General features: G+C 45.9%; 1 protein-coding gene across 6 annotated transcripts; it reads right to left on the reverse strand.

The window, feature by feature from the left end:
• Positions 1–9,401: 9,401 nt before the first annotated feature.
• LOC119344772 (protein ALP1-like) lies at positions 9,402–13,320 on the reverse strand. 6 transcript variants are annotated; one of them, XR_005166815.1, is made up of 5 exons: positions 12,923–13,320; positions 11,778–12,302; positions 11,463–11,688; positions 10,304–10,654; positions 9,402–10,018 (listed from the first exon to the last, which is right to left on the reverse strand). XR_005166815.1 is itself a non-coding variant. In XM_037615138.1 (5 exons), exons 4-5 carry the CDS (start codon positions 10,649–10,651, stop codon positions 9,514–9,516), a joined length of 984 nt encoding a protein of 327 aa, XP_037471035.1. In that variant the 5' UTR covers positions 10,652–10,654; positions 11,463–11,688; positions 11,778–12,302; positions 12,923–13,203; the 3' UTR covers positions 9,402–9,513. The 6 variants fall into 6 exon arrangements, 5 of the variants coding, with proteins under 5 accessions (XP_037471035.1, XP_037471028.1, XP_037471039.1 ...); XM_037615138.1 differs by having other exon boundaries at positions 9,402–10,149; positions 12,923–13,203; XM_037615124.1 differs by lacking the exons at positions 9,402–10,018; positions 10,304–10,654 and adding exons at positions 10,743–11,378; positions 12,399–12,446.
• Between the last annotated feature and the right edge of the window lie 840 nt (positions 13,321–14,160).

The following is a 14,160-nucleotide window of genomic DNA, read 5'->3' on the forward strand; positions in this document are numbered from 1 at the left end:
GCTTCAGTTCTCTCTTTGCCTTCAAACCCGTTGAGCACCATATTGGTCTTGATCAATTCTTCATCAGGCAAACCCAATTTCTTGAAGACCGAATAGGGCATAAGATTTACCACAGCACCACTGTCAACAAGCATTCGACTGAGTGGCGATCCATTGATATGACCTCTGAGATACAATGGTTTCAAATGTGTTACTGGTTCTTTTGGCTTCTCGAATATTGCGTTTTTAGGGCCAAAATCCAGTTGAGCCACTTCCCCTTCCTCATCTACAACACGAAACTCAGCAGGTAAGTAATATACCATATTGATATCCATACCTTCATGGACCGGTGTAGACTCATAGTCCAACATATCAGCCTCTTCTTCAAGTGGATCGACCGATTCTAAAATTTGGTCGAGTGAAGGAGCAGTAAGAAGTGTTGCAGACGATGTAATAGTTGTCGCATCGTCCTCCTTGGGTGGTGTAGGCACTTCTGTGATAGATGTAGAAACTGATGTATCTTGTATTTGTTTAGGCCTCCACACTTGTTTTGTTGGAACCATGGGCCGAGTGTCATTGAACAACTTATCCCTTTGCTTCTCGGCCTCCTGCTCTGCCATCTCTTGACTCCTTAACCTCTGTAGTTTCCTCTTCTGTGTCTTTGTTAGCCCTGGAGGACACCACTTTGGTCGAGTGTATTTAGCATCTCTCACTTTTACTTGGCTGGTGCTTGCTTCATGGTCATTAGCCGAGTGCTTTGGCGCGATAGCAAGTATCGGCTCAGTCGAGTGGTTATGCAAAGTCGGCTGCTGTATGGGGAATATTTCGGTGCCCAAGATAAGTGAGTCGACATCCATTTTCTCCTTGCCTTTTCCCGACTCAACTGCTACAACACTTGGTGACTTAACACGCCATTCTTTTCGACTTTCCAGATGCATGAAATTTCCATTCGGGCGCACCTTTTTACTCAGATGGAATCCACTCGGATGGGCGTCACTCTGATGGAATCCACTCAGATGGAACTCACTCGGATGAAATCTACCCATCCATATTTTTTCATTTGGATAGTTTCCACCTGGGTGCATTCTTACACTAGGATAGTTTCCACTCGGCCGCATATGTTAACCAGCCGACTGATAGTCACCAATGTTCAGTCGGCCATTATATGAGTAATCAAGTCGCTTCCACACAGATTGCCTCTGCTCTTCTGAAAACTGTGCCCTTGGTCCACTTGGTTTCACATACTGACTGAATATATCATCTGATGGTGACCTTGGTCATTTCAAGTATGATGGCCGGTTAGAACTGGAACCAGCCGACTAATTAGCATATTTGGACAGCAACATATCAAAAGTTGGCTTGATCCGCTTGCGTTGCACTTTAGCTTCATTCCTCTTCCATTTGCCAACTTCTGGACTCTTGGGCTTGACAAATTTAACTCGAGTGTCCTGCTGCACCTGTGTTTGCCCCCCGAGTGTAGGATTCTTGATGGTGATCTTGATCACTTCCTTGCCATCGGGTTGCTTATCAAGCACAACATGTCTCCCCAAAACGTTGTCGCCCTCCTTGTCTTTCCTGGGCTCACCGACAATTACATTAGCTTTATTAGCAGATTCGGCTACCTCCGGCCGAATGAGCAACTTCTTCCCTTCTAAATCCATGGTGTTCATTGGAAAGGGCTGTTTATCAACTTGCATCTCAGAAAAGTTCAATCAGCCGTCATTAATGGCCGATTGTATCTGTCGTCGAAAAACATTGCAATCGTTAGTAGCATGAGAAAAAGAATTATGATACTTGCAATAAGCACGCCGTTTCAGCTCTTCAAACGGCGGTAAAGTGTGAGATATTCTAATAATCTTAGCCTGCAGCAAAGCATCAAATATTCTATCACACTTAGCAATGTTAAAAGTAAACTTCATATCTTCATCACGATTCTTATGAATCGGTTTCAGATCATTGCAAGTAAAGGGTTTGGCCTTAGATGGCCAAACAAATTCAGTAGCAAAAACATCACCCTCATCGTCCGAGTGATCACTATCATATTCCACCATATTCATCTTTGGACGATCGGCTTTGTATCTATGCACTTCTTTGAGATCTTTGCTTCGGCTTTCCTGATCCAAAGCCCTTTGTAAGACTTGGTTAATATTTAAGAACTCATAACCTTCTAACTTTTCTCTAATGGGAGTTCTCAAACCACTCAGCACTAGGTCTGCCAAGTCTCTCTCGGTTATCAGCAAACTAAAACATCGGTTTTTCGTTTCTCTAAATCTCTTGACGTAATCGAAGACCGATTCATCATGCTTCTGTTTAACCGATGTTAGATGTGACAACTTGAGTTCATTGTCGCTGCTGTAAAAGTGATCATGAAATTTCTGCTCTAGCTGCGACCAAACTCGAATGGAACCATGTGGTAAAGAAGAAAACCATGAAAATGCGGTACCAGTTAATGATAAAGGAAATAAACGCACTTTCAACTCATTTAGTGAACCTGCTTCACCTAATTGTGCCAAGTATTCACTAGCATGCTCCCATGTGGTTTTTGTGCCCTCTCCATTGAACCTAACAAAATCTGGAATTTTATATCCTGGAGGGCACTGGATGGCATCAAAGTACTCGGGGTACGGCTTTTGGTAAATCCGATTCCGAGGTAACTCAACCCCAAAATTCTCTCGAAGCATCTTAGCCATCTCCTCTCTAAGATTAGCTAGACCATCATCCATACTGGACGATGAAGCTTGTGGCAGTGGCATAGGAGGAGTATGATTACTAGTTGTAGGTAGGAATTGTGGCAGGTATGTCGACCCATAATTTGCTAGTGGTCGAGTGGTTGTAGCTGTAGGTAAGGTTGGGTTCGGCGTTGCCAACGAACCTGGCATGCTCATAATAGGATTAATGGGTGCAGCCACAATCTGATTCGTTTGGGTAGGATAATAAGCCATCGGCACGGGAGGCGCCGATGCAATAGGTAAAGCCTCATTAGGGTTTCGCACACTAGCAGCTACACCATCATTACCACTAGTCGATTGAGATGTATTCTTCTGAGCATTAGTATTTTCTATGAAAGTTTGATAGACTAGATTGTTACCATCAGCAATACGACTTTCAATCTTAGCCCACTGCTCAGGAGAAAAGGCAGTACTTATAGAGGGTTTAACCTGCTCGGCTTGAAGAGGAGGGAACTTGATTTCTTCAATCGGAGTGATGTTGCCTTGGCGATCCTTCTTGAACTTTGCAAGGAACTCCTGCAGATCCTTCTCTTCGCGCGCCTTCTTGTACTCCTCATAGACTTGGTGATGATCAGCCGATATCTCATCAAGACTGGGCTTAATGATGTTATCAGTGTCTACCTCGGATGGCTTGGGAAGATCGGACATGGTGGATGATGATGATTGATCTTCGTTCCCCAGCGGAGTCGCCAAAAAGTGTGTTGACACACGAACACGTCACGTGTACCCTTGACGCCGGGGGTGATCCACCGCAGCTTACGTCGAAGGAGACCCGACCGACAGCGCGATACGCAAGACAGTCGACGGGCGCTTTTGCAGACCCGAAAACCCCACACCCCCGGGAGGGACCCCGTCAGGGAGTGCGGCGGCTATGGGATGCCCTAGGTCGATTCGCTCGCCCGTAGAGCCTCGAGATTCGCAGCTCTCAAACACGAAGAACAGCGAAGAACGAGAGAGAAAAAACGATGGAGAGATAAAACGTAGACTTGAAAAAGTAGTATATTGATTTGTTCGATTGTGTATTGTTCAATCGGCCGTCACCCCCAACATATATAAGAGGCGGCTGGACTTCCCGTACAAGTAAAGGATTCATCTAGGCTTTCCTTACAAGAAAAATTACATCAATTCGCGTCCTAGAGTCCTAGTTCTATTCCAACTCGGATTCAGTCTGAATCTAGCCCAAACTCTGTCTTCCTTCTTGCGCGGGACGCCGAGCTTGCATATGATCTCCGATCAAGACGGCCCTAATATCAAACTTGTGCGCCTCGATGATACGAACAACTCTCATGTTGATTACTTTTTCAAATAAGGCCATCTTGAATACTCTTCGAGGTCATCTTTACCTTCCAGTCAGACTCGGTCTTGCAGTAGACTGGATTATCCGAGTCTTATAGTGAACTTGTAGGCCATATACTATCTTTGATGATGATGACTCCAAAACCAAAGTTTACCGTCTTGATGATATGCATAACTTCTGTATTGAACACTTCTTCAACCGAGGTCATCTTGATAAACTTTCGGGCACATGTTCAGTTTCACTCGGATTCGAGCTCATCCACTCGGATATTAGAGACTTTCACTCGGACCATCCGACTCGACCTTTTCACTCGGAAAACAATCTTTCACTCGGATGACTATATTCTCACTCGGAAGACAAACTTTTACTCGATCGATAAGTTTTCACTCGACCTTTTACTCGATCGTTAGGTTTTCACTCAACCTTTTACTCGACCGGTAGGTTTTCACTCGACCTTTTACTCGATCTTTAGGTTTTCACTCGACCTTTTACTTGATCGGTAGGTTTTCACGAACTTTTACTCGATCGGTAGGTTTTCACTCGACCTTTTACTCGATCGGTAAGTTTTCACTCGACCTTTTACTCGATCGGTAGGTTTTCACTCGACCTTTTACTCGATCGGTAGGTTTTCACGAACTTTTACTCGATCGGTAGGTTTTCACTCGACCTTTTACTCGATTCGGTAAGTTTTCACTCGGATGGTAAAACTTTCCACTCGGATTTCCCGACTGAAAAGATAGCCTGATCTTGATTTGCCTCTCCAGGTTGCATATGACCTCGGATTGAGACAAATTGTATATGAAAATCGATCGGCTCGACGAGACGAAACTTTTTCATGTTGAAGGCTTTTCCATTCAAGGCCATCCAGAAGGCCGAAATGCTCACGCATTGTATCAGACACTCATTAACATGTGTCTGGTGTCGAGCGTAATATTTTGGTCTTTGGTAGGGCTGGTCTGTATTGATTGTAACTTTTGCATACAAACTCGGATTGAGATGGTTTATATATCAAAATTGATTGCTTCGACGAGACAAAGACAATTTCTTTAGAGTACTCCTTCATCCGAGGTCGTCTTGAAGGCATGATCGGCCGAAAAACCACTCGGAATATTGAATTCTGCCACTCGGAATATAATTTCGGCCCCTAAGATGGAGTCGGACGATGATAACCTAAACATCAAAGTTGTTCCACTCGGTGATGTGAAACTTTTCATGCTGAAAATCCTTTCACTCTGTATCTTGCCAAAATCAGGCATCAACACACGCCATAAAATACTTACCCCTTAAGCTCAAAGGGCCAGCCCGGCATTGGCTTAAAAGCCTTCCCGAAAACACCATGGGAAGTTGGGAAGTGCTTGAGGATGCTTTCCGGGAAAATTTTCAAGGGACCTATGTCTTTCCCCCGGATGCAGTTGATCTGAGTCATATAACTCAGCAGCCCGGAGAGTCAGCCCGGAAGCTCTGGAATAGATTCCTTATCAAAAAGAATCAGATAGTCGACTGTCCGGACGCAGAGGCCCTAGAAGCTTTCAAACATAGCGTCCGACACGAATGGCTCGCCAGACACCTCGGCCAAGAAAAGCCGCGAACAATGGCCCCATTAACAAGCCTCATGACCCGCTTTTGTGCAGGAGAGGATAGTTGGTTGGCAAGAAGCAGCACCAGCGACCCGAATACGTCCGAACCCAGAGATGGGAACGGGAAGCCGCGCCGTAACAAAGAACCGCGCCGGATAAAGGACAACAGCCCGATGAGCACGGCAGTAAACGTCGGATTTAAAAGCTCTCGGCAAAATCAGAAAAAGCCGCCCCCAAAGACGATAGGGACGAGCTATCCAACCTCAACAAAATTTTGGACAAAATATGTCAAATCCACAGCACTCCGGGGAGACCTGCAAACCATACCCACAGAGATTGTTGGGTCTTTAAGCAGTCCGGCAAGCTCAACGCCGAACACAAGGGGCTCAACACACCAAGCGAATATGACGATGCACCCCACAAGCAGAGCACCGAAGAACAAAAGAAGTTCCCACAAGAAGTCAAGACAGTAAATCTACTTCATGTGACAAAAGGGAAGAGCAGAACGGCACCTACGAAGACACGCGCCATACAGCCAGCCCCGAAGGAGCAACCCCACTGGTTGTTACAACCAGTCACCTTCGATCATCAGGATTACTCTAGAGGAGACCAGAACGCAGGCTGGACTGCCTTGGTCGTAAATCCAATTATTAACGGACTCCAATTTACAAACGCCCTTATGGACGGCGGCAGCGACTTGAACCTGTTATATCAGGACACAGTCCGCAAACTCGGAGTAAACCCAGTTATAATACACCTCGGCAACACTTCCTTTCAAGGAGTAACGCCAGGCCCGGATACCCCAAGTATGGGTTCCCTTACGTTAGAAGTCACGTTCGGATCACCCGACAACTTCCGAAGCGAAAAGCTAACATTCCACATCGCCCCATTTGTAAGTCGCTATCAAGCGCTATTGGGACGTGAAGCTTTCGCCCGCTTTAACGCAATACCGCATTACGCATCCCTTACACTCAAAATGCCCGGCCCAAAGGGCATCATTTCATTACAGGGGAACATAAATTGACCCCCAAAGTACGGGCAAGGGTGCGGCTGCCTAGACAGCCGCCCACAAATCCAGCCCTACTATCCCGGACACGGCTCGACGAGTCCGGCGTCAACATGCTTAACAGCCGCATACCCCCATGCAAGGGGCTCCGTGTGCTCACGCCCGGAGACAATACGGCCCAACTCTTGCTCCAACTATATTTTATTTATTTCGATATAGATTTCTCGCACGCTTATTTTTTACTAAGTTCCTCTCTTTCGCAGACGAACATCATGCTACGCCCGTCCAGGATACGGCACAACGGAGACACAGGCGCAAACGTGCAGCAAGGACCCGTTCAAGGATTCTTTTCAGATTAAGACCCTGCGTAAACCTTTTTTACTATCTCTTATTGATAACATCCCCCGGCTTTCTCTATAGCTAAGGAGGAGGCTGGCGTCTTGGCATGTGGCCACGCCAGAATTTTTGCACGTACCTGGACACTAGGGGCTTTTTTACCAAGGGCTCTATTTCGGCCCGTCTTCATAAAGACCGAATACCTTAGGGAGTGTTCGGCGTCTCGAGTTTGGCCCTATATGCATCAGCTCCGAATCATGTCTTTGGTCAAATGTTGGGTTTGCCCGGCTCCTGTATTTTGCTGCCTTACATTCCGTTATATCGGCTAACGCGGCACCAGGAGAACTACTGCGATTGTACCCCGGTTCGGCCAGGTGAGCACCTCACTAGAGAAAGCCGAAAACTGACTGTCATGATATAGCGAGAGACTGGTCAACCACTCGATGACTTTCGGAATCTTTAGGATTCCCCTGCATTAATGAAGGGCCGCTTCCCGGTCAGGCACACTCGCGCCCCGAATTCGGGCGAGCGCGGTGCCCCTAGGGGCTATTCAGTAGCCCCACTGTCAAACTCCTATGGCTAAGTGAAAGTGATAAAGCATTATAGTCAGGTTGCCTAGTTCGCCGCGCCACCACCTCCTTTGTAGGACCAAGACGTTGGATTAAGTGTGAAAAGGCGCCTTTTTGCAAACACCCCCGCATTCTATGCGTGGGGGCTGAAGCCAACGACTGCCATCTTTCAGGTTATATACAAATATATACATTAAACGGCCGCACAGGAGGCATCATGATTCTTGCAAGCACAAGTATAAAAAGCTTTTTTTCATAAAAACAAAATTCGTTTTACAAATAGTATAAGCTATTCAAACACAACATCCTTCGAGCACTGCGACTCTATTATACGAGCGCCAGGAAGAACTTCCTCAAAATAGTGCTTGGCAGGTACTCGGCTTTCGTCCGAATCCTGGGACGCAACAATACTGGCCTTCATATCTGTCCAGTATGTTTTGACACGGGCAAGAGCCATCTGTGCACCCTCTATGCACGCCGACCTCTTCATTGCATCAGCATGCGGCACCGAACCAAGGAACTACTGCACCAAGCCAAAATAACTCTTCGGCTCCGGCTTCTCCGGCCACAGACGACTCGCAACATACCTCATGGCGAGTCCGGATAACCTGTTCAGCTCCGCCCAGGCGGCTAAACGGTCGGATACTGACAGTGGGCATTCTGGATTGTGGTACTGCGACCAAAAAAGCTCTTCCAATTCATGGTCACCTTGGCTGCGGAAGTGTTCGGGCGCGTCCGCTGCACTTGCTGCCAAATCCAGATAAGCGTTTTCCGCACTCCACTGCCGGTCTAATGGAACATACTTGGGGTCTCCGAACTTCATTTGCAGCATATAAGGCTTTCCAGCCGTGATATCTCCGGCCTGACGCAACTCCTCCTTCATCGCTCTCATGGCAGAGCGAGTATCCTTGGCTTCGATAGTGATCTTTTCAAGGTCCTTCTGAGCCGCCCTATCTTCTTGTTCAAGAAATTTACAGCGGTCGGTAGCATCCTTCAATTTTATGGCCATCTCGGCTATTTCCTTCTTGCTATGGCAGTGAGCAGCCTGTTCGGCTTTTAGCTCTTCAGTCGCTTTAACGGCAGCCGCATCACTTTTCCTTGCTTGCTCCTTGGCTCGGGCAAGTTCCGCCCGAAGGTTCTCCACGGCAGCAACACCATCTACATTAAGTATATACATATAAGGCCCGAGCATCAAGCTCCTATTACTGGGTGTCTTTTGAACATACCATGAGCCTCATCTAGCTGCTTATTTACAAGCATGATGTTGGCATCTGCTATGTCAAGTTGCCGGTTTAGTTCGGCAGATTCATCAGTCCGGCTAGCCACCGAACGCCTCGCCACCTTCATGGAATAGGCGACATATTATACCTGGGGTTATGATCCTCTGTGCGCCGTCACTCGTGATGACACACAGGGTATGTTTGGATTGTGCCCCATCTAGCCCTACCAAATTATTGGCATGGCCAACTTGAAGGCAAGACCAAAAAATTGGCAGGTTATGGCTGTTTGGTTTGTAGCCCATAGCACTTGCCAACTTTTTGGCAAAACCATTGGCCAGCGTTTGGTTTGAAGCCAAATATTTGGCAACCTTGATTGGACTGTGTTTGGTTTGGTTCCAAAATGCATGCCAGCCAAAAAGTGATCAGCATCAGACACTACCTCACATATATCACATGACATTAATACAAATTTTCAATTTAGAAACACACAGAGAGACAAACTGTAAGCATGCATTTCATAAATTGACAATGACATGGTTCAACTAATACATTGGATAACTCATATTGTTCGATACATCAGATTAATCATCAAGGAGGCTAAATAAAATTCACATAGTAACCAAGTCTTTACCAGACCAAGTAAGTCATACTAGTCAGACTAGCACCAAGTCTGCTCCATATAAACAAAATATGATGCACCCAGCCTGCTCTATATAGACAAAATATGCATGATGTATGTTACCCATGCTCCTAGCGGTAAACAAAAGGAAGCCGCAATCTCTATCTAGTCATGTGGCCATTCAGTGAGCAGTTGCAGATCCACCATTGCCACCATCTTCTTGAAACCGAGGCTCGAAGAAGCTAAGGACCCACTGTCCAAGAATTGTTTCATCAGCATAGTTGAGGTAACTACGAAAGATATCTTGATCTGGCTTGGATAGATATGCTACAATCTCAAGTTTATCCTTAGCTGGTATGGTAAGGGCATTTATCCGCTTCCAAAGGTTTGCATATGGATCTGTAGGTGGCATTGGTTGCACAGAAACAATAGGAGATGCAAGAGAGTCAGCTAGCTTCTTGATACTGGCAGCCATATCATCATTAGATATCTTGCCCTTCTTGTTTGCTTTCCCCTTAGTTGGCTTCTTGGAAGGTGAAGATGACACGTGCTTGCGCTTCTTGTTTAAAGAATTGCCTTCCAAGTCAACTTTAGGACTATGACGATTAATAGTGTCAGAGTCAGCTTCATCACTGTCAACTGGAATTAGATTGGCCTCAAGTTCCCTCACTTCCTCGCTGTCATCACTATCATCATCCACATTGACAGTGGTTTGGTCAGTTGCAAGCGAGCCATCGGCATGGGACTGGTCAGAGAATAACTCTTGCAATTGATTAAAAAACCTGATGGGTCTAGTAAGATAATTGACTGCAGTTTTCTGCACATAAGGTAAAGAAAAAGATGGTAAAATACTAAGCAATCACAATAAAGGACAATGAATAGGAAGCACATATATGGATAATAGCAGCCTATCCACCTATTTTCATATTAGACTATGATAGAAGCAAGAGAACACAGTAATACAAACTTACACTTAGGTTTTGTTTTTCTGACTCAGAAAGTGTGAATGTGAAATTAATCCTGTCAAAGCCGTTGCCACTATTGGCCATGGCGCGACGCACCCAGCCCCACTTCTCCTTGCATGACCGGTAGTGTCGGTCCACTTGGGTTTGAGTGACACCAAGAGAAAACTTGCCATTCAAAGCATCAGCACAGTGCAAGTGGTGCTGTTTCTTGAACTTGAAAGTTGCAGGTTTGTCCTTACGAAGCTCAATGTACCAATCAAGCATAAACCTTGTCGCCTCGTCAGTCCAGGTTATGTACTTCTCACGAGGATTTGACTCCTCCTCGGTCTTTATAGTGAGCTTTTGCTTCCCCATGACCTGCAGATAGGTCACCAACACAAACCATTTAAAGTGATTAAACAAATGCACTAGAAGCATAGTCCCGACCAACATACAAACACCCATCTTCAGCAACACTTGACGCTTACATACTAAAATAAGTCAGACAATCTTACAATGATAAAATAAGTTGCATAAATTCATCAAAATCAAAACACTACATCCTTCAATTGTTCCCTCACATGAAAATACATCAAAGATACACTACAAGCTTCGACATCTGTAGCTTCAAAATCAAAACACTACATCCTTCAATTGTCACTTGCACTCTCTCTATCTGCCCACATCTGTTGAGCTAATAAATCACGCTTGGCAGCCCACTCACGTATGTCAGCCTCTTCATCACGAACCCGTCCACTACTCCTTGGGAGGTTGGCATACCATGTCGCCTCATCCACAACATATTCATCTGGACCATTTTCTAATATCCAATTGTGCAAAGCACAACAAGCAACTACCACCTTAATCTGAGATTTTAAAGGTATGAAGGGCCTCTGAGTAAGAATCTTGAAGCGACTCTTAAGAGCCCCAAATGCTCGTTCAACTGTGGTCCTAAGTGATGAATGACGGTGGTTGAATAATTCTTTTTCAGTAGTTGGTTCATGGGGTCCAGCAAATTCATTTAGGTGGTAACGCACACCACGATAAGGAGGCAATATACCCGGCCTTGCAGCATACCCGGCATCAGCCAAGAAAAATTTCCCTACAACCATGTTGCACTAATGGTGAGCTGAGGTCAAGTTGGAACGCCACAATGACAAACATGTATGTTAAGTTGTATATGTACCTTCAGGTATTTTCAGACCTGTTGAACGTGAGAGGGCATCTTTTAGCACAAGAGAATCATGGGCAGAGCCCTCCCAACCAGCTAGAACATATGTGAACCGAAGGTCGAAGTCAACAACTGCTAGCACATTTTGGGAGGGATATGACTTGCGGCCCCTAAATTTGTCCACCATGTGAGCAGGAACACAAGCCTTAACATGAGTGCCATCTAGTGCCCCTATGCATCCCTACGAATATGAAAAAGGGAAGTTCATGTCAAGCTTGGGCTAGGCCGATCTTGTATAATCAGTAAAAAAATCTATGGTCTAAGGATTACCTCAAAGTACGGGTAGAATCTGTTCGGGCTGCTAGTGATTTTTGTGTGTGTGTCCGTCGATCTAATATAAATTAGATCACGTGCTAACTTCCCCATCGCACGCAGGACAATATTGAAATATCTGCTCACTGTTTCACTAGATCGCCAGAACCAAAATCCAACAGATGAATTTGTGTGATGCTGACCAACCATGTATAGGAACATTGCAACTTGTTCCTCTACCGAAACATGAAATGTGTCACTTAACAACTCCTTCTGCCTAAGCCTATTACATAGCTTGTAAAATACAGCTCGAGTCATCCTTAATTGCTTGATGCATGTTGCATCCGATGTGTCAAAGAGCCTAATTAGTACATTAGTTCTGTAGATGTCTCTCTGAACTAATGGACCATACTTCCTGCCTTTACCTCTAAATTTTCTACCATCTCTGCTTCTATACCAGAGGGCCAAGAGTAGAACAATAACACAGAGAGTTCTCCGCTTCAACATGTTGTAATAATAATATCTTTGTTGATCCATGTCCATCTGGGTCAATATGAAATGTACAAAAATATGAATGAGCTAACTTGGTACATTATTACAAATGATTACTTGCTAAAAGATACATGTTAGAAAGCAAACCTGCTTCTAACCAGTACCAAGGATGCACAACTTGTAAAAAAAATACACCTTGATGGACAAAAAATCGAAGCATGTCTCAGTAGTTAACTATGTATATCCAACTTCAAAAAATCCACCTTAATGTTCTAAAAATAGAGACCATACATATGGCACAAAAAGGGAAGAACAGACCATACTACTTTCAGAACCATACCAGGTTAATTAACTAATTAACATCATTATTCTCATGTGATTTGACTTGCGTCAAATAAAGAACATGGATCACCCACAAAAAAAACAAAGAATATGGATGAGAGTCTCATATGTTTTTACTTGCAGCAAACCAACAACATGCACGGGAGTCCCATTCCAATTTTACTTCCAGCAAACAGGGAAGAGGATTCAGCAAGCAATTCTCAGATCTAGCAAGTAGTACCTCCGTACAATACATACATCCATAAGGGGATGATGGGGATTTGAGCTCACAAATCAGACCATAGAAAAGGGGATCGGAGTAGTGTTGGATGGGGATTTCAGTGGCTGACCTTGGAGCGTAGCTTGACTGGGAGAGGAGGGCGAGAGGTGGAGCAGCGTCGCCGGTCGCCGGCCGCCGGAGAAGCTGGCACCGACGCAGAACGCGGCCGCCCGGTGATTGGATCAAGAGCGCTTCTGTGCGTGGAGATAAGAAGAGAGATGGGGAAAGTGGCGAACAGGTGGGGAAAAATCAATCGTGCCTTTTATATCACGGTGGCTGGCTCGCGCCAGATTTGGCAGCCAATATTTTGGCGGCTGATTTCCGCGCCGCTGTTTTGCCCGCGAGTTGGCGAAAACGGTACGCGGGCGCGTCCAAGTCGACGATGGCGAGCCAAAAATGGTACCAGACCAAACGCTAGCCAAATATCGTGGGCGTGACCAATTTTTTGGTAAGGCTAGTGTTGGTCACCATCCAAACAGCCCCACAGAGTCTCAGGGGCTACTATTCATACAGGGCACATTTAATATGCGGCTCTACCAAAAGGTACACCTTTTTCCGTACCTCAAAACCTGTTAATAAACTCCTGGCAGCTTTGTACAATCCACTTTCCGCAGATGAAATCCTTCCAATCACTGTATCCATCAACATACGGTGTTCTTCTGAGATGGACGCCCTACCAAGCAGATCCTTCAGCCCCTCCGCCGGCGCGCAAGAGGGTGCCGGACTAGTCTGACGACCTTTTCCATGGTCCGGACTTGAAAAAACCCTCCGGGACGATACCTCGGGGTCGCCAGCCTCGTGAGACGGTGGAACAAGGGGAGGCGTTTCGCTCTCTATCATCTCTGGATGAAGATCCCCTGAAGATGAGCTCTGCTGAGAAGGGTTGAGATCCGAACTGCAAGATAATGTTTCGGTCATTTCCCTCAGGAATAAAACATGTGTCATTCATTATGGAACCCCTCCCTTCACTTACGTCTCGGGGGAGAGCGGGTCCCCTTTAGGGGGCGATTCGTCTGGGGCGTTCTCCGGTGCCGAACCCTCTGACGAAGATTTCTTTCCCCGTTTTGAGGTTATAACCTCCGGGTCTTCAGAGGCAGTCCTTTTCTTTCCCTGGTCGGGAGAATTTTTGACTCTTCCCTTCCTAACGGCCTCCTTTGTGGAGGTGGTAGCTCCTTGGGTCCCCCCTTCGCCTTCCGCCAACGGCGCGACCTTCAGCATCCTGGTCAACATGGGATTCGGCACGGTCTCGGGCGGGGGGGCTGGACACCTGATAAGCTTTGATTTCGCCATCCACTCATGTTCAAAGGA

Source organism: Triticum dicoccoides, chromosome 1B, assembly GCF_002162155.2.
Source record: "Triticum dicoccoides isolate Atlit2015 ecotype Zavitan chromosome 1B, WEW_v2.0, whole genome shotgun sequence".
Classification (NCBI taxonomy): domain Eukaryota; kingdom Viridiplantae; phylum Streptophyta; class Magnoliopsida; order Poales; family Poaceae; genus Triticum; species Triticum dicoccoides.